Genomic DNA, 25,199 nt, shown 5'->3' with positions numbered 1-25,199 from the left:
ATGCAAGCTATAACACCATATTTACCATACCTGAATAAACAGCTCTAGAAGCTAGAAGATCTCTCTTTGTTTAGGATAGCAGCTGCCATATTAGCTTGTGTGACATCACTTCCTGCCTGAGTCTCTCCCTGCTCAATCATAGTTCTGGGCTCAGATTACAGCAGGGAGGGAGGAAAGAGGAAGAGAGAGGAGCAAACAGAGCATGCGCAATCCCTAGCCCTGGAGGTTTATGCTGAAAACAGGAAGTCTGATACAGAAGCCCATGTGTACACCATAGAAGAAAATAGATGCAGTGTTTCTTTTGACAGAAGACTCAGAGCAACATTACTTTGAGGGTTTACTGGAGTATTTATATAGACCATTCTGAAAAAGCTTACTTAATTTTAGCATTTTCTTCTCTTTATATGGAGCAAGCATGTTTTGGGTGAAAATTACTGACCTGTTACTTCAAATGACAGTGAGAGAGGCTTAAATCAGGGAGATTTTTGTTGGCTAGCGTGTATGTTTGTTGTGTGTGAATGGATCCAGTGTATGCCATGCAGCTTATGTGGCTATGGACAAGGTTAAAAAGCAATTATGTTAACACTGATTGTTTTACTTACAATTACTTGACTCAACATCAGTTCTAGCAGAGGAAGTGCATGCATGCTTGAACTGAAGATTTACAATCCAATTTTTAATCAAATCTGTCCTTGATAAGAGCGCAGAAGGTCAACTTGTTAAGATGCATCATTCCCTGATTCCTCCGTCTAATAAACTTTCAAAATGACAAGAAGACAGAGGCTGTAATCCCATTTTACACACCACTAGTTTTATCCACATTCAGTTCTAAGGGAACTGACCAGCAAAATATAAATAATTTAACAAATTTCAAGGAAGAGCTGCTAAAATAGAGCAAAGTTTAAATGATAAATCTAAATAGAAAACACACAGCAATATGAAAGAGATGTACAGGATCACTCTTCAACAATGTGAAACTTCATATACAAGGAGATACTCTAAAGCTGGAAAGATGAAAAGACTTTTTATAAACTTATTTATAACTACAGTAATGAATCCAATTAACTGGACTTGCTGTGTTTTCTCTTGAAGATGTTCCACTAGTCATCCGAAATCCGATTCAGAGAAAGCCAGTCAGATGACTAGCAAAACCTAGAGAGAGAGAGAAAAAATACATCAAGCCTAGTTGACCTGACTTATTAACACAGATGTACCATGACCTGGATGAATGAAAATGTTTGCAGACCCATCATTTATACTTATATAGAAGAAAGTGGGAGGAGAAATGCTGTATCAAAATAAAGTTTGGTGTAAACAAACAGATATACTGAGCCTGATGTGAAATTAACTGTCAAAATTCAGCTAAAGACACATAATTTTTACTTATGTTCTTAATTCAAGGCATAGAGCTTGTATATGCAACATTATATATATATATATATATATATATATATATATATATATAGAGCTAACAATAAGGCTCTCTAATTATACTCCTTATTTTCCAAGCATCTTAAATTCAATGATGCAACGACTGTTGCTCAGGACTGCACAGTCCATTGCTTGAAAGGCACGCAGTATACATGGGCTAATGTTGTGAAAGCCACAATCCACATGAACCCTATAGGATGCAAAGATATAAAGCCTTTAGGGTTAGTACTACTAGCAAGAAAATGTCAAAATATGCAAAGCTATTGTATGAGGAGAAAATGTAGGTTAAAAAAACATATTTTACTTTAAAAGGAGAAGGAATACTTGGGGATGCCAAAAGCTAAGCAAATTGTATTTACTTAAAGGGATACTGTCATGAGAAAAAAAAACTTCAATCACTCTTTACTGCTGTACTGCAAGTTGGAGTGATATCACCCCTTCCCCCCCCCCAGCAGCCAAACAGAAGAACAATGGGAAGGTAACCAGATAACAGCTCCCTAACACAAGATAACAGCTGCCTGGCAGATCTAAGAACAACATTCAATAGTAAAAACCCATGTCCCACTGAGACTCCTTCAGTTACATCGAGAAGGAAAAACAGCAGCCTGCCAGAAAGCATTTCTCTCCTAAAGTGCAGGCACAAGTCACATGACTTGGGGCAGCTGGGAAATTGACAAAATGTCTACCCCCATGTCAGATTTCAAAATTTAATATAAAAAAATCTGTTTGCTCTTTTGAGAGATGGATTTCAGTGCAAAAGTCTGCTGGAGTAGCACTATTAACTGGTGCATTTTGAAAACAGGATGTCTTTAAAGGAGAAGGAAACCTAGTCGGCGCAAAAACCCTCCCCCCTCCCCTGTGTTGCTTCCCCTCCCTCCTCCCCCCTGGTCTACCTGTCCCGCTGGGCAAATGCCCCTAACTTGTTACTTACCCTTCTGCGCAGGTCCAGTCTACGGAGTTCACCGACGCCATCTTCTTCCAAGAGATCTTCTTCCTGCTTTGACTGGCGCATGCGCAGTAGGAGCATTTCACCGGTACGATCTACTGCGCATGTGCCAAAAGTCACGAAGAATGAAATCAGAAAACTTTGTGACTTTTGGCGCATGCGCAGTAGATCCGTACCGGCGAAATGCTCCTACTGCGCATGCACCAAAACGCCGGTCAAAGCAGGAAGAAGATCGCGTGGAAGAAGATGGTGCCTGTGAACTCCGTGGACTGGACCTGCGCAGAAGGGTAAGTAACAAGTTAGGGCCGGGGCATTTGCCCAGCGGGACAGGTAGGCCAGGGGGGAGGAGGGAGGGTGGGCAACACACGAAAGGGGGGGAGGGTTTTTGTGCCGACTGGGTTTCCTTCTCCTTTAACTGAAACCCCGGGCCAGTCCTCCTATCAGCAGAAAACTACACCAACCCGAGGTTTTTCCAGCGAGCCCCACGGAGCGATCATCTTCCTGCTTCTTTTTTCTTCTAGCGGCTTAACGCAGAAGTCGGCTTTTTTGTTGTACTGCGCATGTGTCTGCCCCTGGGAAATTAAAAGAAAGAAAAAGCAGGAAGATGATCACTCCATGGTGCTATCTGGAATAACCCAGGACTGGTGAAGTTTTCTCCTGATAGGTGCACCAGCCAGGGGTGTCAGGTAAGTAGATACAATCACTTGGGGGTACCTAACTTTTGGCACCCTCAAGTGAAAATGCCTTTCCTTCTCCTTTAAGATCCAAATTTTTAATTAAATTTCCAGGTCTCACTGCTCACTTTAACTCCCGGGTGTATGACATTAACTGGAAACTAGGGTTACCAGACCACATGTACATTCAGGAACATGCCCAATACATGCATTTGTTGTTGTTGCTGAGCTGCACTGATTGCATTTAAATTCAGTTGCAATCAGTGCAGCACTTTTAGATGGAAACCCTAATATAAAAGATAAACTTTGCTGAGGCAATTTAAAAAGTATTTTAACATTTACTCAGGGCAGCAGTGCCTTGGCAATGTACATTTACTGTATAATCCACTTCTGAAGCCTCAGATCCTGAAACGTGATCCGATCCATGCTCTAAGGATACTGAAATATCACCAAATCCATGCTCTGATGATGCAGTAGTGCTGCTAGATCCTTGCTCTGAGGACCATGATTTAAATGGTTCACTTTCATCTTTCTCACTGAATGAATCAGCAACAGATTCAAATGATTTACTGGAATAGTCGGGTCCTGTTCCTCTGCTGCATGATGTGTTTTGTACTATATGTTCTTCATAATCTATACTTTCTATATTTTCTGACAGGCCATCCATCAAACTTCTATAAAATATAGCACATGATGATAAAAGTGAAACACAGCTGTACAATATTTATAGTGATAGCAAGACAAATTGTGACATTACCATAAATGGCAACTCTATTCTTATTTTATAAAGTGACAACTACACTAATGGAAATTACTTCTGCTAGCCTCTACAAATAATAATAATATAAAATGAATAATGTTACACAGCATTTTCTTTAGTTACAAGACAAGGGAATAAGAGACCAGAGAAATGCAGCAAAAGTGCACACTCTAGTCTAATGGATATATGTAGCACAATAGGGGTCATTTACAAGTTGCAGAGCAGGGTGCAAAGTGGGCACCCACCAACATTTTGTGCATTTAATGCTTGTCTTTGGCAATGCTGTATTTATGAGGAGTGGTCTTAGGAACACATGCATACTTGTTCCTTTCTGCTACAAAGCCCAGCACTCACCATCGATATTTGCAGCACATTCCAGATTCTTGTGGAAGATTGATTTCAATCTAATCAGAAATCTTATCTCAACATGTGGGTGATAATTTTGGTGCTATGCTTTTGTAAACATTGCCAATTCACAGGTACAGACGCCAATTATCTAGCAAACGGGACCGTCACTAGCAGTCATTCGCACTCTATTTCCAGTCGACTTATAAAATCCTATAAGATCTTATTCGTACACTGTAAGATCCACTCGTTTGGTGAGGTTACCAAAGGAGCTGATCTTTCGCCCGATATGCCTACCAAAGGCAGTGTGATATTGGGCTAATCCAATAGTTCGGCCAACAATGGGAATAGGTGCTGACGAATGAGGACCGCATCAACTTGCCAATGCAGTCTTGAAATGCAGAGGAAAATCAAACCTGCCTGATCGATATCTGGTTGATTTTTGGCCAGATGTGGGTCAGGGAGGCCATTCTGAAGGCCCCATACAGGGGCACATAATGTATGTATGTATATTTTTTTTTGTATAGTGCTCCTTGAGGGCAAAGCACTGTACAGCAAAACAATAAATTAGTAGTAACAAACAAGGTACATTATTAGAAATACAATTTACATAAATAAAAAATAGAATTACAATAAAGTGCTCAGTGTCAAGGAGACAAAAGGATGGAGGACCCTACCCTGTCGGGCTTACAGTCTAAATGGGAGGATAACTTACAGACATAATTCAGAGGGGTATTAAAGTGCTGTAGGTTACAGTGTGTTACACTGTCATGCCAGTTCCCAGCTCATGTGCTATCCATGTGCTCCCAAAGGTAGTTTTTGAGTTTAGTTCTAAAGATATTGAAGGAGGATTCTCTCCGGAGAGATTCAGGCAGTGGTGTAACTACCGGGGGAGCAGGGGGTGCGATTGGGCCAGGGCCCGCACCCCCTGAGGGCCCCCCGGCAGCTCACACGCCACGATTCCCGGCCATTTCCGGGTGTATGGAGGGGGGCGGGGGGCCCGGCAGCACGTCCCGCGCCAGGGCCCGCCCCCCTCTATTTACGTCACTGGATTCAGAAATAGCATTTCATATACTGTATAAGGAGCAGTAAGACAGAAGGGTTTGATGCCAGAAACAGCAGTAGTAGTGGGGGTGCAACCAAGAGGTTGCTCTGAGAGGAGCAGAGGTTTCTGCAGGAACATATAGAGAGTCAAGAGATGAGATGTAGTTAAGAAGTTAGTAAAATGGGAGAACACAATACATTCTAGGAGTTTAGAGGCAAGCGGTTGCAGTGAGATGGGGCAGTAATTTGACAGGATGGGCCAAGCATGGCCTTTTTAAGAATAGCTTTACACAGGCCTGAAAAAGGAGAAGAGAAGGTTCCAGAAGCTAGAGAATAATTTAAGATGTGTGTAAGTGGTGGCATAAGCTATGCAACAGTGTTTGAGCAGAGAAGAAGGCACAGGGTCAAGAGGGCAAGTTGTGAGTGGGGAGGACAAGAGAATCCTGGACACTTTACACATTGTTTACTGAGGGAAGTAATTAAGATGTGTAGAAGGGGGCTTAGGAATGAAGAGCTGGTTTGCATTAGTAGACGTGGGGATCTGATTGTGGATGGACTATACTTTGTCTTTAAAGAAATCAGCAAAGTCCTGAGGAGAATGCGTCAGGTTGACAGAAACTGTTGATGAGGGATGGAGACGAGTATTGAATAAAGAAAACAGGTATTGTGGGTTGGATTTTTGATATTTCCTATAAGGGTACTATAGCACTCTTGCTTGGCCTTCGACAAGACAGAATTGAGGCATGACAGTAAAAATTTATAGTGAATTAAGTCTTCTTGCTTACAGGATTTTTTCCACATACGTTCAGCAGATCTTGTACAGGAGCGTAAGTATCTGGTTTGTAAATTCAGCCAGGGTTGTGGGTTTTGAGCATGTGTGCGCTTAGCCTGTAAAGGGGCAAATGAGCCAGTGGTTGAGGATAGTATGTAATTATAGGTTAGGTGGAGAAAACGAGAGGGCCAGTGTTGTGAAGCATTATTGATGTGGAAGTTAAAATCCCCAAGGATGATTGCAGGGCTGAGGAGGAGGCTGATGGAGGTGTGCAAATGACAGCTACATGTACAGAGAGAGGGTGGAAGATCTGAAGGGCATGCACCTCAAAAGAGTTGAATGAGAAGGCTGGAGGAATAGGCTTGAACTGACAGCGAGAGGAGAGAAGTACTCCAACTCCCTACCACGTCCAATGGTTCGTGGAGAACAGCCTCAACAGAGGTATCATTCTATGAAAGCCAGGTTTCTGTTAGTGCAAGAAGTGAATTAGAGAAAAAAAGATCATGGATTTGTTAGTTAAAGAGCAGGTGTTAAGAAGGGCACAAGAAAAGGTAGGAAGAGTTGGAATCTAAATGAGGTTAGAGAAAGTAGGGGAATGAGAAGATTTGCGCAAGGGGGCAGGAAAACAAGGATGAATAAAAGTTGGTATAGAACAGGGACCAGGGTTTGGAGCGATATCCCCTGCAGCCAGCAAAAGTAGGTAAAAGAGGCAGAAGATGTGGGAAGAGGATTTGAAGTGACTGCACATCCATGTCTTGTTAGTAACTGGAGGACAAAGGTGTTGCAAGTAGTTGTAAAGTGTATAAGAGCTGGAGTATGTCAATGGGAGTAGGGAAGATATGTGAATAGAATACTGACAGACAATAGGAGGGTTAAAGTAAGTAACTACCTGAGGGAGCACAATGCATGCAAACAAAACAATGTGATAAGCTCCCGAATCTGTCTAAAGGACCGAAAGCAGCATAACTTTGCCTGCGTATGGCCATAGATCAGAACCTAGCAGTAGGAAGTAGGAAGACATTTTGAGATTCAGGTATCTGGAGGAAGGAGCATGGAAGCTATTAATAAGGAAGGGTTAGAAAAAGAACCTCGGAGTCCTCATGAGCACTTCTTCAGACAGTATTGCAGGCTCAGGCATTCCTTCTCAGATAAATATACAGCACAATCTATTTTACACACAATCCTTTGCTCCCCAACTTAATTTGGAGAGCACACATCAGGCTTGTGTTCCCATATTGATTGGCAGTGACTAGCAGTATGTGGCCACCATGGGTCCATATGGGCAATCTAACACAAGAGAATGGAGTGCCTCAAGTCCACAATGCTACAAGAAACAATGCACATGTTACAGGCATCACACCTGTATTTGGCTAATGGCACAGCAGGCTGAATCTCCTGATATGGATTGTTATCTAAACTGTGAATTAATTAATTTCCTTTTTCTGGGCACTTTATATTTTTAATAACTTACTGTAGATTGGGCCTCCAACATACAATTCAAGGTAAGGTCTCACCAGTCACCATAGTGGAAGCATAAACTTTAATTGCCAATATACCTTTTCCTACACTGCTTTGTATAATATTTATTTTCCTCACCTATTGCAAAGGAGTCTCCTTATTTAAAGAACATTCGGTAAAAGGTCAAACATTTTTAAGAGAAGCATTTACTACCTATTCCAATGCAATTTATATCTGGACAAAGTAAGTGATTTTACCAGAAAAGACACATTTCTAATATTCCAAGCTATAAATCAAGGTCATTAAAACATCTGATTAATGCACATGGGTAATTGTAAATGCATTGTTAGATTGCCCTAAGGTTAGGTATCCCCAGTGTTTCTATGAATGAATGAAGTATTTATGGATTTAGTGCCCTTGAGCTGTTCCCTAGAGTGATGTATAAGCTTGGCTGGGTTTACTGGTTGGCTGCTGCTAGTATGAACACAGACACGATAATTTAATGCTACCCTCATTTATCTGTCACTGGGAATACATAAATCAAATGCCACCACTGTCTAGTTCTCTATGAAGTATATTTGTTGAGCAAGATGACAAAAGTCACTCTTCTCCTTCAGGATTAAAAAAAATTAACACTTTAATTTCCAAGAATATAAGTGAACTAATCCTTTTGGTACAAATGTTGACATGATTTTGTTTCAATCAAATCAGAGGAGGAAGATGCAATAGCAGAATTATAGCGCAAGAGATCTTTTATTACTTAAGATGGCATTACATGGCCAGATTCACTTGTTTAGCGAGGTCACCAACGAGAGGACCTGGGCACAAGTGTGCTGCCCACATTCTGGGGCAAATCAAGCTTATTTCATAATTGGCACTAGGGCCTAGAAAGAAGAGGCCAAATTAGCAGTGCAAAATGACCTTGTATGCGCACGTGTGTGTGTGTGTGTTTGTGTGTGTGTGTGTCAGTCACAAGGACTCTTTTATGCATTACTTTATAGCAGTGATCCCCAACCAGTGACTCTTGAGCAACATGTTGCTCACAAACCCCCCTTTTATGTTGCTCTCAGTGGCCTCGGAGCAGGTGATTATTTTTGAATTCCAGGCTTAGAAGCAAGTTTTAATTGCACAAAAACCAGGTGAAACGAAGCAGAACCTCCTTTAGGCTGCCAGTCCACATAGGGTCTACCAAAAAATTTACTTTTTTCATGCTTGCGTTGCTCCCAAACTCTTTTTACATTTGATTGTAGCTCGCGGGTTTATAGGGCGTGTGACTGCACACAACCTGATCAGATTTAAATCAATGGAACAGGAGCACTGAGCAGATTTGCTTCTCTCAGCCTGCAAAATTACACAGGCCGCTGACAACAGCCTGTGTGTCCATACCTTAAGTTAACTTTTAAGTTAACTGGTCTTCATTATTTATTCGTAATAGTTAGTTTTAGTTCTATTTGGCTCTTTCCAGGTTTTAAAAGGGGGTCACCGACTCCATCTAAAATCAAAGGCTCTGTAAAGCTACACATTTATTGTTATTTTTACTATTTATTGTTCACATTTCTATTCAGGTATCCCCTATTGATATTCAGGGCCGCCATCAGGGGGGGACAGGGGGGACAAGCGTACCGGGCCCGGGCATGAAGGGGGGCCCGGCAGCGCTGCATTTTTTTGAAGATCCGGGCCCCCCTTACGAGCGCCCGAGCCGTACGTCTTGCCTCTTCAGTGCCGAATGCGGAAGTGCCGAAAAGCCGAAGCCGATGCGACGAAAAGACCCGAAGTCACGGAAAAAGCCGAAGTCACGAAGCGCCGAAAAGACCCGAAGTCACGAAAACAGCCGAAGCCGAAGTCCTGAAGCAGCGCAAAGACCCGAAGTCACGAAAACAGCCGAAGCAGAAGTCCTGAAGCGGTGAAAAGACCCGAAGTCACGAAAGGAGGCGAAGTTTAAGTACTGAAGCCATGAGTTCAATTCTACTGAACACCAGTTTGTGGTTTTTTTTTTTTTAATCCCCTGGCCACCAATGTATTATTTTAATATTCTATAGGCCCCTGCCACCAATCTTTTTTTTAAAACTTTTGTTTTTGGGGCCCCAATTTTTTTTTTAACTCGTAAGGGGCCCCTTGCCACCATTGGTTTTTTTTTGGGTTTTTTTTTTTTAAAAAAAATTAATTTTCTTTTTGGTGGCCCCAAATTTTTTTAACTTGTAAGGGGGCCCCTGCCACCAGTTTTTTTTTTTTTTCAAAAAAAAATTATTTTTTTTTAAAATTTTTTTTGGGGCCCCAATTTGTTTTTAACTTGTAAGGGGGCCCCTGCCACCATTTTTTTTTTTTTCAAAAAAATTTTTTTTTCAAAAAAATTTTTTTTTGGGGCCCCAATTTGTTTTTAACTTATAAGGGGGCCCCTGCCGCCAATGTTTTTTTTTTTTTTCAAAAAAAAAATTAATTTTTTTTCAAATTTTTTTTTGGGGCCCCAATTTGTTTTTAACTTAGAAGGGGGCCCCTGCCACCAATGTTTGTTTATTTTTTAGTTTTTTTTACATTTTTTTTTGTTGGGGCCCCAAGTTTTTTTTAACAGGTGGCCCCTGCCACCAATGTTTTTAAAAAAAAAAAAATTTTAATTTTTTTTTTTTTGGGGCCCCAATTTTTTTTATAAGGGGGCCCTGACCATCAATAGCTTTTTACAACTTGTGTGGGGGGGGGTTACTTTTTTAGCGCTGATGTCTGTGTGGTCTTTTAACTGCGATGTGGGCGGGATATGGGGCGGAGCTTGGTCGTCAGTGTGGGCGGGGCCCAGGGGGCCCCAAAAATTTTGTTGTACGGGGCCCCGTGATTTCTAATGGCAGCCCTGTTGATATTGTAGTCTCTTTTTCAAATCAGTGCATAGTTGCTTGGGTAATCTGGACCCTAGCAACCAGAATAACCTGAATAAAAAGATAAATAACTCAAAAACCACAAATAATAAAAAAAAAATGAAAACCAGAATATCACTCTCTACATCATACTAAAAGTTAACTCAAAGGTGAACAACCTCTTTAATCAAATAATTTATAAAAATGATTTCCTTATTCTCTGTAATAATAAAACAGTCCTTTGTACTTGACCTCAACTAAGAAACAATTAATATCTATTAAAGGCAAAACAATCTAATTGGGTTTATTTAATGTTTAAATGATTTTTTATTAGATAATTAGATTTCCCCCATGTCCCAATCATTCTTTATAATACATGTACTTTCCTGTTGCTACCATTACAATGCCCATTGCTGGTTTTCTGAAAGGGTATTGTCACACCACAAAAAGGCTGTGGGAGGTTTAGGGAGAGAACAATGGGTTTTGAAATGCTTAGTTGCAGTTACTCCTAACTTCATTTACCTTTGAAGGGATGTAGTTGTTGCCTCAGCTCAGTACATGCAGTATGGTTGCTGCCCTCATTCATTCTATTTATATACTGTACTTATTTCCATTTTTATTGTATATACTATATGGGAAATGGAGTGGCCTGGGAATAAGTAGTACTAGGTTTAAGTTCTAGTTCAGTATACAAGGTAAATGCTAGGGGAAAATAAGAAGAAAACAGCAGTGTCCCTTTGTCAAATATAATATCTAAACTATTTTAAGCAATGATAATTTCAATGAAAACATTGTATACTGGTAGAATGACCCCTAGCATTTTTTTAAAATGTATATCTTTAGGTGAATTGTGTTTTCTGGTTCTGTCTCATGAAACAATGTTGGAGAAGTCAGCTCTCACCCAGGTCTATTAATCACTTGGCTTTTACTACAGGTGTCAGAAGCAGCAGTTTAGAGGCTATAAATACTGTAGGCAGAAAATGCTGCTTCAATAGTGATTAGATTTACAAATAACTTTAACTTGGTCCCTTGTCATTAAACAGGTAGCAACCAAGTGAAGTACCTAAATCTCATGTGAAAATTATATTACAAAATTGTGGAACATTACTTGTGCATAGCATAAAGTTGCCACCTTTTCACATAGGGGCAGGGCGGATGATGTCAGAGGCAGTGGCGGTGACATCAGGGAAGGGCTTATGACATAGGGGACAGGGAATGATTAGCTGATTGCCATGTCATTAATTTTAATGTCTGGATTGCCTAATTTGGTGGCAACCCTATTTGTGCAGCGTGATAAAGTGATATACCATATCTGGGGACTTAGGGCTCTTGACTGCTGTAATAATGTGCATTTAGTAATAATCATCAAATTATAAATAAAAACATTTTTCCACAAATGGAATGCAACTGTGAGACATTCTATTTATGCATTATTAATAACTATTATTTTGTGACATAATTGTTCCTTTTTGGACTACAAAAACCCGTTCCTTTTTGGACTATAAAAACCCGACTGTGTATATATACACATATTTCAACAAAAAAGGTAACAATGGTATGTCTTTCATTTCCCAGGAGTACTGGTGTGTTGTTTTCTGAACATAATTATTTAGTGAAGCAGTATTCAGTTGTATGAAATTAAATCAAATGTGAAAAACTGGCTGTGCAAAAATTTGGGTACCCTTGTAATTTTGCTAATTTGAATGCATCTTACAGATGAGCGTTTGAAGCTGCGCTCCCCTCCGTTCCGGTTTTATGCATTCAGCCGCAGGGGAGCGCAGGAGTAGACCCATTCAGTTTATTTCAATGGGGCTGTACTCAAACAGGGTAAAATGCAGCATGTTGCGTCTCAACCTGCGTTTGGCGCCTACATGCGCCTGTGTGAGTACAGCCCCATTGAAAAAAACTGAATGCAGATGGTGTATCTGTACATCATTCTACAATTCATCGCAATTTACACAAAGAACATCTGTATGGCAGAGTGATGAGAAAGAAGCCCTTTCTGCACTCACGCCACAAACAGAGTCAATTATTGTATGCAAAAGCTCATTTAGACAAGCCACAGTCATTTGGGAACAAAGTGCTTTGGACTGATGAGACATAACAAAAAGCGCTTTGCATGGCGGAAGAAGAATGCCACATTCCAAGAAAAACACCTGCTACCTACTGGTACCTACTTTTTTTTAGATTTACCTATACTAGAGCTACCTACTGTCAAATTTTGTGGAGGTTCCATCATGCTGTGGGGCTGTGTGGCTATAGGATGATTTGAAGCAGGCTGTCCATACTCGGCAGCCATCAGATTTAACTGAACTGGAGAGTTATTGTATGGACAAATGGTAAAAAATACCTCCATCCAGAATCCAGACACTCATCAAAGGCTATATGAGGCATCTAGAAGCTGTTACATTTGCAAAAGTATTGATGTAATATCTCTGTTGGGGTGCCCAAATTTATGCACCTGACTAATTTTGTTATGATGTATATTGCTTTTTTTTTGTTAATCCAATAAACTCTTACTCTTACTGCTGAAATACTACTGTTTCCATAAGGCATGTTATATATTAAAAGGAAGTTGCTACTTTGAAAGATCAGCCAATGATAAACAAAACTCCAAATAATTAAGAGGGTTCCCAAAATTTTTCATATGACTACACACACATACATACATATATATACATACATATATATATATATATATATATATATATATATATATATATATATATATATATATATATATATATATATATATATACTGTATTTATCATTGATAAGGCCTTTTCTCTGTAGTTTTAATGGTATTTAATGGTACAAATATTCCTATAATATGTCTATCTACATCATACTAGAAATGTACTTAAAGGCCTATCACCCCTTTAAAGTGTATCTGGGATTGGTGCTTTGTCTTGTGAACTTTACCCAGGCAGTGGGATACCAGGAAGAACAAGGTCTATAAACTACATGCATCCTGAGCAGAATATATCTACTTCTAAAGAAGTGGCCCCAAACTATGGGGACCTGGTGCAGTGGAATGGAGAGCTCAGTCTTAAGGAAATTTAGGGTGAGGTTTGGGGTTAATGCTTCTTTGCTCTTTTAGATACATGTTAAAGTCAAGCCTACATCATTTAATATTTAAAATGAAATTGTATTTGTTGTTAAATAAATTATAGGAACTGTGGCTACAACACAGATACACATCTTTATCCTATCTTTATGTTTGATATTAGTGAATGGGGGCCCTGAATAAGTCATACCTCCAAATGGGGCTTGAAATGAAAAATTCAGGGGTGTGAGTTTTCAGTAGGGTCATATATTGCATTCATAGTATATCAGTTTTGTTTTTCCACCCTCTGAAGTTCTTCACCCTTATTGTCACTGGAGTTACTTTCTTCTTACCTTAGTTGATATATAATGTTATCTGTTACATTCTTAATCTTCTGTCATTTTTAAGCCTTCTGTACTGTTTTCCCCATTTCCATAAACTCTTCTGCAGTGTGAGCATGAGCATACATTATGGATACATAATGTGAATAATGAGTGAGCATGAGCATAAAAATCTCAAACAGTTTGGGTTCTGTCAGTGGCGTAACTAGATGTTACTGGGCCCCACAGCAAATACATTTTAGGGCCCCAAACATATCCAGAAGTTGTCCTGTTCTACAAATAGATATTGAAACTGCTCATTATTTGGGCCTCATTGGGCCCACTAAAACTCCTGGGCCCTCCTGCAAACACAGGGTCTGCTTCCTCTGTAGTTACGCCCCTGGGTTCTGTAGCGATAAAACTTGTAGCTTCAAGTACATTACCACTGTAGATCACATACAGCTCTTTTAAGTTGTTATTCATTCAGGCAGGAAATACATCAAATTTCAAAATGATTTGTCTTATTTACTGGCCAATAACAATTGGTGTGAAAGAAGTCTTTCAGATACTTAGCGCAGCAACATTAAAAATACATTTTAGTGTTTGCAGCAGGAATAACTTATGAACTGACCCTGTCAACTATATTCTACACATCATCAAACATTAAAGTAGGATAACACTCATTGAATAAATATCTAATTCTGTGCTCCAGTTGTTCACGTTTTTCTGGGACCAGGGTCCCTGCTGGTATTATTAATGAATCTGATACTAGATAAATAAGGCCAAGCAGGGCCTACAATCTATCCCTATTTCAATCCTTATTACATTCGCATACACACTATGGTCAATTTTATCAGGTGCCAATTAACTTTTCTGTATGCTATTTGTGTGAAAATCAAAATACCAGGGGGAGACCAACTCAAGCACAGGGAGAGTTGCTTTAATGATGGATTTCCAGTCTTTGATTTGGAAGGTTATGGAATATGGTGTGCATCAATGAAGTCTTAATTTTTATGAAACATTTATATACAAAAAGATTCCATTGTGCTGAAATACTTTCAGGGTGGATTAAGGGTTTGGTGCCTGTGCATTGAGGTGCATTGAATCTTATGAGTTTATCCAGCAGGGGGCACCAGACTCTTTCTCCTCTATGTCTTGCTTGAATCTACAAATTGTACTGAGTCACAGGAATATTGGAGATACTGGCATTGGCATGGACTGTGCTCTGATGAAACATACTGCACAGTGGCCCTATGCTTATCTTAACTCCATAGGTAGGAATAATATAAATTTTAGTATAAATTATTTTAGTGGTGGTGGTATATCTACTAAGTTGAATAACATAGACAAAACTGTATGCCTTTTGGGTGTCTTCTAACTACACAGTTGACAACCCAAATCATCCAGCACAAGACCTGTTCTGAAGACACCAGTTGGGATTTGATGCAGAGCAATGTTGCGACTGCTGAGGTTATGTCTTGATTCCACAATGCCTTTGGCTCAAGGATTTATTTGTCCTTCTAAGTAAATGTGTGAAACTATGATGGAGGGAATGTCTGGATCTTGGAATGGATATTAAATGTCAGCATTGTTGATGAACGTGAGGCCTGATCTAATGCGGCAGAAGGAGCAATGTGATAATAGAACTCCCACCTCTAATCTAGGTTATCTGGAGAGTAAGAGAATCAGAATTCAAATCACACCCTTGAACTAAAGAATTTAATAAAGTGTAAATCATTTTTAATCTCACTGATCATCCTACAGGAAAGGTCATCCATTTCTCTGCCCTTAAAGTAATCTTGAGGGGAAAATGTTCAAGGTTTTACATGACTCCATAAAATCAGATAGCACTTCCATGTACATTAAAGTGAGGGAAGGCGTTTGGGGAGATTGGTCGCCGCAAAAACGAGACGTTAAGTCGCCAGGTAACCAAATCTCCCCAAAACGCCTAGTGTGGCCTGACCCTAATGGTGTGTAAAGGAGCTTACTAGCACCTTTGGCAGTCTTTGTTACCCACTGCATCCCTGTTTGTAGCTGGAGCTAGGGATACACAGCAGAGGCACCTGCTGAGGGTGCAACTATTTTTGGAAAATTATGGTGCAATGCCAGATAATATGTGTAATGTGATATTCACAGCAGCACATTGAGACCAACACCTTGTCTTTCCCCTCATGTATCACCAGGTTTGCTCTAATATTAACACTTCCAGACAGGGGGTACTGTGGAGGCAGATACCCACTATAAACTTTATTGGGCTTCTCCTAAAAAGGTTCTTATTTGTTACAGCTAATTGCTGGTGATGAAGTAATTTAGCTGAATGAGTGGGAATGTACAGGGATAAAGAGTCATGTGTGTGATGTGGGAGTGGTAGACACACACCCCAAGCTTACTCCACATGCATGTGAATTATGCAGTATGTGGCACTTGGTCATTATGCATATATGTGTGCCTCAAAATGGCCACCCACACCGCAAGCTCCTTTACTGGTGCAGGCGGCTTAGTGCTGGTGAGGAGCATTTTTAGTGCAGAGAGTGCAAGTTCTATAAGCTTGAGGGAAACAAACAAGCAGATATAATCTGATTCTTGCCTTTTGGGGCAGAAATTGCCTTATGAGGAAACTTTGGGCGACTTCGGAAAGCCAAAGCAATCTGAGTGCCATCCTGCCGACGATTTACATTCTAGCCGGTGAGAAGGCAGTTTGGGGAGATTAGTCGCCCAAAGAAGAAGAGATTTGTTGCTGGGCGACTAATCTCCCGAAATAGCAGCGTGTCTCTGCCCTCAGACTAAATGGCAGTTAGCCTGTGTATGGGACTAATGAGCCCACTCGGCAAACAAGTGGATCTTATAATGTATGGCCACCTTTAGTTACAATTGTAATTCAAGAGATAAAACACAAGAAACACAAAGTCAGCACTTGAAAATGATGCATCATTTATAGAAAGCACTATATTGTTATTTAAAGGAGAAATAAACAGTCCTTGGTTTTAAATGATTCATATTAAAATGCTTGACTTACTTGTCTTTCGTCATTTAAATCCCCTGTCATGGCTCCAAAATGGTCCTCTTGGCAGCACTTCTGGCTGAGCAGTCTTCCCAAGTGGCCAGAGTGCCAGAGGCACTTAATCTAACAGAGCGCTAACCAATCAGGAGTGGCAGTACCTGATCATCAATAGTTAAGGCTCTGACGAAAAAAAACAGGTACTTCAGTATAACTTTCTGCTGTTAAGAAGGTGCTTTTTTTAAGGAATGTATGTACATACAGTAGAAATTCAGATATTCCGCACGACAATCCGCGGTTTTCATTCAACTTTCCAAAAAAGTTGTTTTTTTTGTAATTTTCATGTTTTTTTAATAATAAAAACGGGTAAATCGTGAATTCTAGTTTGTTATTTAAAACGTCAGAAAAATTTGGATTTTGATAAATAACCCCCTTTATGTGAGAGACCTTTAACTTCTGACTACACCACAGAAACTGGTATTTTATATTGGATGCTAACAGCAAATGCTGTTATAGCAACTTGCATTTTTCTCTGAATGCCATAAATAATGGGGGAGTTTGCTTGGCACTCAACACTTCTGTCCATATGTCTCCTGAAGCTAAATGTTTCTAGTGCTCCTGGATTGTCATCATAAGCAACAGATGCTCTAAGACAGATCTCCATCTGTCAGTGGCAGAATCTGCACAACTCTTCCACATGCATGTTGCTATGGAACTGGAGTGTGTGTAATGACTTCTAAAAACATGCTATCAATTATTTGAGGCAGATTTGTAATGTACTGGGGTCATTTATCTCCGTTAGAGAAGTTATAGATTTATTGCACCTTGCAGCTTCCAGTTATACAATATGAATGAGTAATATTATTTTTACATTTAAATCTTGATAGATGGATGTACAACTAGATATCAAAGGGAGATTTTTATGTAATAATATTAGATAATAGCCACAGGTTTGATATATCTGTTAAGATTTGGGGGGCATCTTCTCACAGCATAATAATCAGAGGCAATATTTCATTATATCATGCCAAAAAGAGGCTTGTGCCTGGGGGACATTTGTGCATTTAGACTGCAAACAGTTTGAGCAATATCATTTCATTTCCTATATTTATGACTCCATTAACTTCATCTATGACCCTGTTTTCGCCCTACTGCAATACATAAATACATTAAACAGCTATTTCTTCTTTAAAAAAAAATGCATTAAGTAATTTAATAGGCAACCAAAGCAGCTGTCAAGCATTAGATGAAAACATTGTTCCAAGCGAAACGTATTATAATGTGGTTTTTTTTTGTAACAGGTACAAATGTTAAATGTTTATTTAAAAGTGTAAAGGATACTTGCCTTGCCTTGTTAAATATAATTATCTCGTAATATAAATATTATCACTTCTTGGCAAACAGAAACATCAGGTGGAGTGAGGAAGAGAAGTTTCAGTATATTTTGGTAGGATCACAGCTTGCACTATCTCTAAACACAGCTCTGGCAGTAAACTCATAATTATAAAGTTACATACTAATGAGCACTGAAGAGACAAGCTCCCATTAACAATCCCACTGTGCTGCCTGCAGTTTCTCCCACAGTTCCTCGTTGACAGGCACCACTTCTCTCACTCCAGCAAATCTGTAATGGAACCCCTTCTTTACATTATCCTGCCCATCACTGCCCAAGAGAATATTTTTAAAAAAAAGCATTGGTGGCAGGGGCTTATAGATTATTAAAATAATACATTGGTGCAAGCATGTCCAAAGTCAGGCCCAGAGGCCAATCGCGGCCCCTTTTCAAATTTACACCGGCCCTCAGCCTCCATCATGAAATTAATAATCATGTGGCCCGCCAGCATAGGAATCGCGTCTCCATAGCAGTAATTTTTGGGCACATTAGTGAAATGATCTTCCACAATGGTAGATATATACAAGGTGGAGAGTATCGCCAGTCCTGTAACTGTCTCACTGGCGCTCCGTCCTAGCACCAAAATTTAGTAATGCAACTTCACCAAAGTTGAGAACAGACAGGACGCTGAAGCAGAATTACTGCTGATATGCTCTTTTATTTTCCACACAACATGTTTCGGACAGCATATGTCCTTTTTCAAGTGTGAATACAAGTGAATTACAAAACGATTTATATAGACCACACAGAGGTGAGTGTAACCACACCCCCCACCTGATAAATTAATTAGTAAACATTAAACGATCCCATATGTGGATATATGTAATATATCAAAAGTTCATGTTGTGACAATCATATAAAACAAAGTGCAGGATTTCCCATTTTCAAAGCCTGGAAGATTAAAAAAGACTGTTAAATAAGTGTTAATAATAATTCATGTGTCTTAAAAATTTTAATATGTATCATAACCACATATATAAATAAACAAGTTAAAAACATTAGAAAACTTGATACAAAGCGAAAGCACTGCCTCGAATAGGCCTACTTCTGCTCAGGACACATATTGCACCACAAACATATATATATTAAGCTTTCCCTGCTGAAATATGCATTTCGAAAGAAGTATAATCTTACCCTTTAGAAGCGAAAATTTGATTTTCAAAATCTGTAAAAAGATTAAAAAATTGTGTTATCATAAGGCGAATTATAAAAAGGATATTAAGCTCCAATGGTCATTAAGGCCCATGGGTGACATTGTGTTGAGTTTTTTAATCCATCGAGCTTCATGTTGAAGGAGCATTTTCTGAATATTACCCCCTCTTTTGGGTAACTTAACATTTTCCAATACAAGCCACCTTAATTGCATTTGGTTGTGACCATGAGACGCAAAGTGCCTAGATACTGGGGTGTCTGATTGGGTACCTGATTTAAAATTTCTAATATTACCCCTGTGCTCTTTAATTCGTTCTTTTACTGCTCTACTTGTTTGGCCTATATAGGCCAAACCACAGGGGCATTTTAGCATGTAGATTACGTTCTTAGTGTCACAGGTAGAAAAATCTCTTAGGTTTATAATGTTACCTCTAGTGGGATGATTCACTGATTCACCTTTAATAATCGACGAGCAACATATGCAGTTTAAACATGCAAATGTGCCTCTTTTTGGTGGTCCCCAAAATGTTGTTTGTCTTTTATGGTGTATAATGTCCGAAGGACATAAAGAGTCTCTAAGATTACGACCTCTAGTGTAACTAAAGATAGGATTTTGTTTAAAGGCAGACCCATATTTCGCATCCTGTTGCAGAATAGGCCAGTATTTCTTGATGATTTGTTCAATTTTTTTACTTTGTCTCCCATATTTTGATACAAAGGGAATTCTATCTATGTTCTGCTGTTTAGAAACGGACCCTTTCAAAAGATCCTGTCGATTAATTTTACTAATTTCTTTTTGTATCGATTTTAATTTTACCAAAGGGTACCCTCGTTCAGATAATTTGTGGGTAAGGGTGTCTGCAGCCCGTTTGTACTGTACGTCAGTGGTTGCTATGCGTCGTGCACGTATATACTGGCTTTTTGGTATGGCACCCAATGTATGTGGATTATGATAACTGGAATGGAGTAGTAGTGTATTACGATCTGTAGGTTTAGAGTACATTTCAGTGTAAATTTTACTGTCACAAATGCTCAATCTAACATCTAAAAAATTTAGAGATGTGTCAGAGAATTCACCAGTGAATTTTATAGTGAGATGGAACGAATTAGCCATAGTCAGCATATCTGTAAATACTTGTTCAGTACCTTGCCAAAGTATCAAAATATCGTCCACATACCGCCAGTATTTAAAAATATATTTACTGTACGGACCATTCAAAAAGATTTTTTGTTCCAAGTGGTGGACAAAAATATTTGCAAAGGATGGTGCCACCGATGCCCCCATCGACGTACCCTGGCGTTGCCAGTAGAATTTCTCGTCAAACCTAAAGTAGTTTTTATGTAATACTAAGGTCAGGCAATCCAATAGAAAATAGATTAGATGATGGTCGATATTTGTTTCTAGAAGTGATTCTTCTATATACTGGAGGCCTTCATTCTGGGGAATGGCAGTATACAGACTCTGTATGTCTATACTGCAAAGACGTAAACCGGTATTAGGGAGGGATATGTCCTGAACTTGTCTAAGTAAATCATTAGTGTCCAAAATGCATGTGGGTATGCCACGTACAATAGGTTGAAGATATTGGTCCACTAATTTAGACAAGGGTTCCAGAACCGATCCAATCCCAGAAATAATGGGGCGCCCTGGTGGGTTAGCCAGGGATTTATGGATTTTGGGTAACAGATGTAAAATTGGTGTACGGGGGTGTTCTGTAATAAGGAAATCCTTAGTTGATGTATTAATCACACCTTGTTCCCATGCTTCCGTAACCAGACCATCCACCTCCCTTTTGATTGCCCAAATGGGGTCATTAGATATTAACTCATAATGTTCAGGTATGGACAGTTGTCTATTGGCCTCTTCCATATACTGGGAAGTGTTCATTATGACTATAGCACCCCCTTTATCAGCTGGTCTAATTATAATTGCTGAATTATTAGTTAAAGTATGTAGAGCCTCCTTTTCCTTTACAGACAGATTGTGTAAATACTTTGGATTACCCCTTACATCCCATATTTTTTGGACCTCCTTACGTATTACATTCTCAAAAGTAGAGATGGCTGCATTATCAATTAGAGGATTAAATGCGCTGGGTTTTTTTAATTGGCTAGGGTGAAAAGATATAGCGGAATCAGTATTTGGATAATCACAAAAATACATTTTCAATTTCAATCTCCTAACAAATTTCAAAAAATCTATTTCCCAGTCATGCACGTTATTCTCATAATATGGTATATAACCCAGACCTTTGTTTAGTAGTGAAGTTTCCACAGCAGTCAAAGTATGTGAGGATATATTAATACACAAGTCTAGTACCTCACTTTCTGGTGGGTTCGTTGCGGGTATCGTTCCCTTGGTATTGGTGCTCGTGGGTTTCTGTACTGGCGTTTTGGTGGGTAGCGCTGCTCCCTGGTATCCACTTCTAAAAAAGGCTGGCCGGCTGGAGACAAGCTGTAATCATCGCTGCTGCTGGAAGCCTGCATTTCTGTTTGTGCAGCCTCCAATGGCGGACGGTAGCTCTGCCGATTATACCTTTGGGGAGCTGGCGGTCCCATCCAATGGTTCCCTCTAGGGCGCTGTCGGTAATTATCGCCTACCGCGCGGAAATGATCTTCCATTGGGTCTATACTGCTCAGGGCTGGACCTAGGGGTAGGCAGAGTAGGCACGTGCCCAGGGCGCAAAGCTGGGGGGGGGCGCCAGGCATGTACCTCCTCTGTCACCTACCCCCAGACCAGTGCCTGACTCTGTGTTTTTTCCGTCTTCTTGCGGCTATTCACGGATGCGCAGGAGCGCAAGAAGACGAAAAACCACATCTTTCTTGTGCATGTGCACACGAGCGCCGCCTCGGCCCTGATACTGCTGACTGTGTACTGAAGGTATTGGCAATAGACACGTACTGGCATGTAGTGACGCACTGATCTCGCATACTTTTTAAGGGCTGAAGGTGTAAATAGACGTTCTGATGTGCCTGTACAGTAAACTAAAGAGAGCAGCGCGTCACTCCGTGCCAGTATAAGTCTATTACTAACACCTTCAGTTCACAGGCAGCAGTACAGACCAAATGGCAGATCATTTCACTAATGGGCCCAAATATTACTGCTACAGCTACGCGATAACTTGTTTAAATGAGTTAAATAATGTTAATGGTTCACAGAATGTCAGGCTGAATGGTCGGCCCCCACACATTTTCACCTGACCAAATCTGGCCCTTGTTGCAAAAAGTTTAGACACCCCTGCATTGGTGGCAGACACACACATTGGTGTTCAGTAGAACTGAATTGGTGTCTTCAGGACTTCAACTTCGGCTTTCTGTGACTTTAGGTCTTCTAGCGGCTTCGGGACTTCAAGTTCGGCTCTTTTCATGACTTTGGGTCTTTTTACAGCTTTGGGACATTGGCTTTTCGGCTCTTCAGGACTACGCTGGTTCAGGACTTTAGAAGAGGCGGCAGGGTGTATTTACTGTTAGTGTAGTCCCACAAGCAGGTAGTAAGCCTGCACTGGTAGGAACTTTCAGGTGACATCAGTGTGAAGTGAGAAGATACAATTTGTGGTGATCACAAGCCAGTGCACTTACTGATACTTTTCTCTGTTCAAGGACTAGTTAAGCAGTGCAGTGTCTACACTTGCAAAATGAATAATAACAATCTGCAAACCACAATTTTACCCTCAGTCTAAAATTTTAGGCTATGGTTGTCCCATATTAATGGCTTTTGTGGTGCAATGTCATCATCCATACATGATGACATATCTCATATCTACCCCTGTGTGGCTTTTAACTGGGCAACATTCCAGAAATAACATTAATGCTAATGAGACTTATCTAGCTGGCAGTTATCTGAGAAAGCTCTCAGAATACAGATTAAAAATATGTTCCTTATCTAATTTAAGAATGTTCTTCAAATCCACAAAAAGTCCTGACCCTCCTTCACCCTGTAGAAACAGAAAAAGGAAAACAAAAATTGTTCTGCCTGAATACTCCTTATCCTGTAAATCCCAGAAGGCCTGCAGTATGACAGTGTAGACAGACAGACAGAAGCTGTAGAGCCACTAATACTGCAGCCTTTAGCTGGAAAAAAACCAAAACTGTCCAGTAACTGGACACTGTAACACGTTGACTCCTGTAATTTGATTGGTGAGCTCTGACTTTCTGAATTTCTCTCTATGTACCTTAAGAACCACATTCATTTATTTATAAATCACCAGAACATTGTATTTGTTTCGATAATCAAGACCAGAATTTTGCAGACCACATGTATACTCATGAGATATTAAATCTTAGAGAGCATTATATATTTACAGTATAGGTGGGGCTGCTTTAGAAATATTCTCTTTTTTAATAAGACCAATTGCAAATGCAGTTCTTTCTTATTTTGACTGCCTGGTTTCTCCACCTAAAACATACAGTGATAATGACACAAGCCCATCTCAATGGCTCTCATTAAAGCCAGTGTTAAACAGTTTAGGTGAATTCAGTTAAATTCTCACATGCAAGTGGCCAATTTTTCCTGTTATTCTAATTTGGATGTAAGCATATGGGAATTGGATGTACCTCTGGCATTCATGTGATTCATTTAATTGAGAGGGGGCTTGTGACTCTTATCCACATGTGATCTCCCCCACTGATGGCCCCAGGATGATGCACTTCTTTCTGCAGCTTGCTGCTGTTTCCTGGGACCAAGCCTGCTGCCAACAAGTCAGATAACCCCGCATCTTGACTAGAAGCTCCTCTGAAAACCTTCCGTTTGTCAAGATAAGAACAAAGAAACTGTGCAACATGATCTTACTTTCTATTTATGCGAAACTCTTACTTCAATATACAGTCTCCACCGCAAGCAAAATGAGAGGTTTTTTCACAAATTTATTCTGCCACTTAAAACTAACTGTCAAAGCACCACAACCTGTGAGCCATTGTCCTAACACCAACCAGTCATAAGCAGCAATCATTTAGATAGGGAATTACTGATTCTTATACAGGTATGGGATCCGTTATCCGGAAACCCATTATCAAGAAAGCTCAGAATTACAGTCTCTCTCCCATAGACTCCATTATAATGAAATAATCCAGATTTTTAAAATTGATTTCCTTTTTCTCTGTAGTAATAAAACAGTAACTTGATCCAAACTAACATATCATGAATCCGTCATCCAGACAACCCCAGGTCCCGAGCATTCTGGATACTGCATACAGGACCCATACCTGTATTATACAAACAGCTGGATCCCTATGACTAAAAGGAAGTAGTAGTAGGTACTGTATGTGGCACAGAGGCGCTAGTATTACTAGTACTAACATGGTATGAATTTAGTGCATTTTCATATAGACCGCTGGCTTTAAATATTTCAACTGCACTAAAAAAACATGGCTTATTATTGATTACTTGATGTGGAATATGATATATATCTCCAGCTGCTGTCTATCTAAAATGGAAGACTAGAGTACTTCCTCCTTTGTGTTCAATTTTTTTTTTGTAGATTTTCTTACCATGTGGTGCCAGTTTGATTTAAAGACATTTTAACTGCTGTGTTCTGCTTGGTTTAATTGTATTTGTAATTACTAATCAAATCTCTGTAAGACTCATGGACAGTGTAATGGATGAATTCAAAAGTGCTCTCAGCAGTGTTGGGGATAGCATGAATATACAGACCAAGTCAGCACATCTGTTTTGCATGGTATCACGTTGGACCAAGACTATAATATTTCTGCATAGCATTGTGGCACAAAGATGGCTCACATTTCTGTGCAACCAAAATAAGGAAATCACATGGCTTATTCATGCTCCTCGGGCCTAATGATCAGTATTTGCTTCAAAATTGGCCCATTTACTACGCAACTAGATTTGTGGAATATATCATAGAGTTTACAGGATTGTGGACAAATTCATGGACACTAAAGGACCAGCTCATATAACCTATGGGTAGTTTCTCTAAGCTTTGTACTTTTGGTGCAGTATGGGCTACTTGATGCCCTTGTAGGTGCATCTTGCACACTCTCATTCTTGCCCATCCCTCAAC

At 39.8% G+C, this 25,199-nt stretch overlaps 1 protein-coding gene across 4 annotated transcripts; it reads right to left on the bottom strand.

The window, feature by feature from the left end:
* Positions 1 to 789: 789 nt before the first annotated feature.
* LOC108700086 lies at positions 790 to 24,266 on the bottom strand. 4 transcript variants are annotated; one of them, XM_041574863.1, is made up of 4 exons: positions 19,165 to 24,266; positions 16,656 to 18,921; positions 2,839 to 2,949; positions 790 to 1,152 (listed from the first exon to the last, which is right to left on the bottom strand). In XM_041574863.1, the coding sequence occupies exon 1, from the start codon at positions 21,344 to 21,346 to the stop codon at positions 19,235 to 19,237; it is 2,112 nt and encodes a 703-aa protein (XP_041430797.1). In that variant the 5' UTR covers positions 21,347 to 24,266; the 3' UTR covers positions 790 to 1,152; positions 2,839 to 2,949; positions 16,656 to 18,921; positions 19,165 to 19,234. The 4 variants fall into 4 exon arrangements, with proteins under 4 accessions (XP_041430797.1, XP_041430798.1, XP_041430795.1 ...); XM_041574864.1 differs by having other exon boundaries at positions 16,656 to 16,820; XM_041574861.1 differs by having other exon boundaries at positions 16,656 to 24,266.
* Between the last annotated feature and the right edge of the window lie 933 nt (positions 24,267 to 25,199).

The sequence above is a fragment of the Xenopus laevis genome, chromosome 8S, assembly GCF_017654675.1.
Source record: "Xenopus laevis strain J_2021 chromosome 8S, Xenopus_laevis_v10.1, whole genome shotgun sequence".
NCBI classification, from domain to species: Eukaryota; Metazoa; Chordata; class Amphibia; order Anura; family Pipidae; genus Xenopus; species Xenopus laevis.
This window is presented reverse-complemented; position numbering and strand designations above follow the sequence as displayed.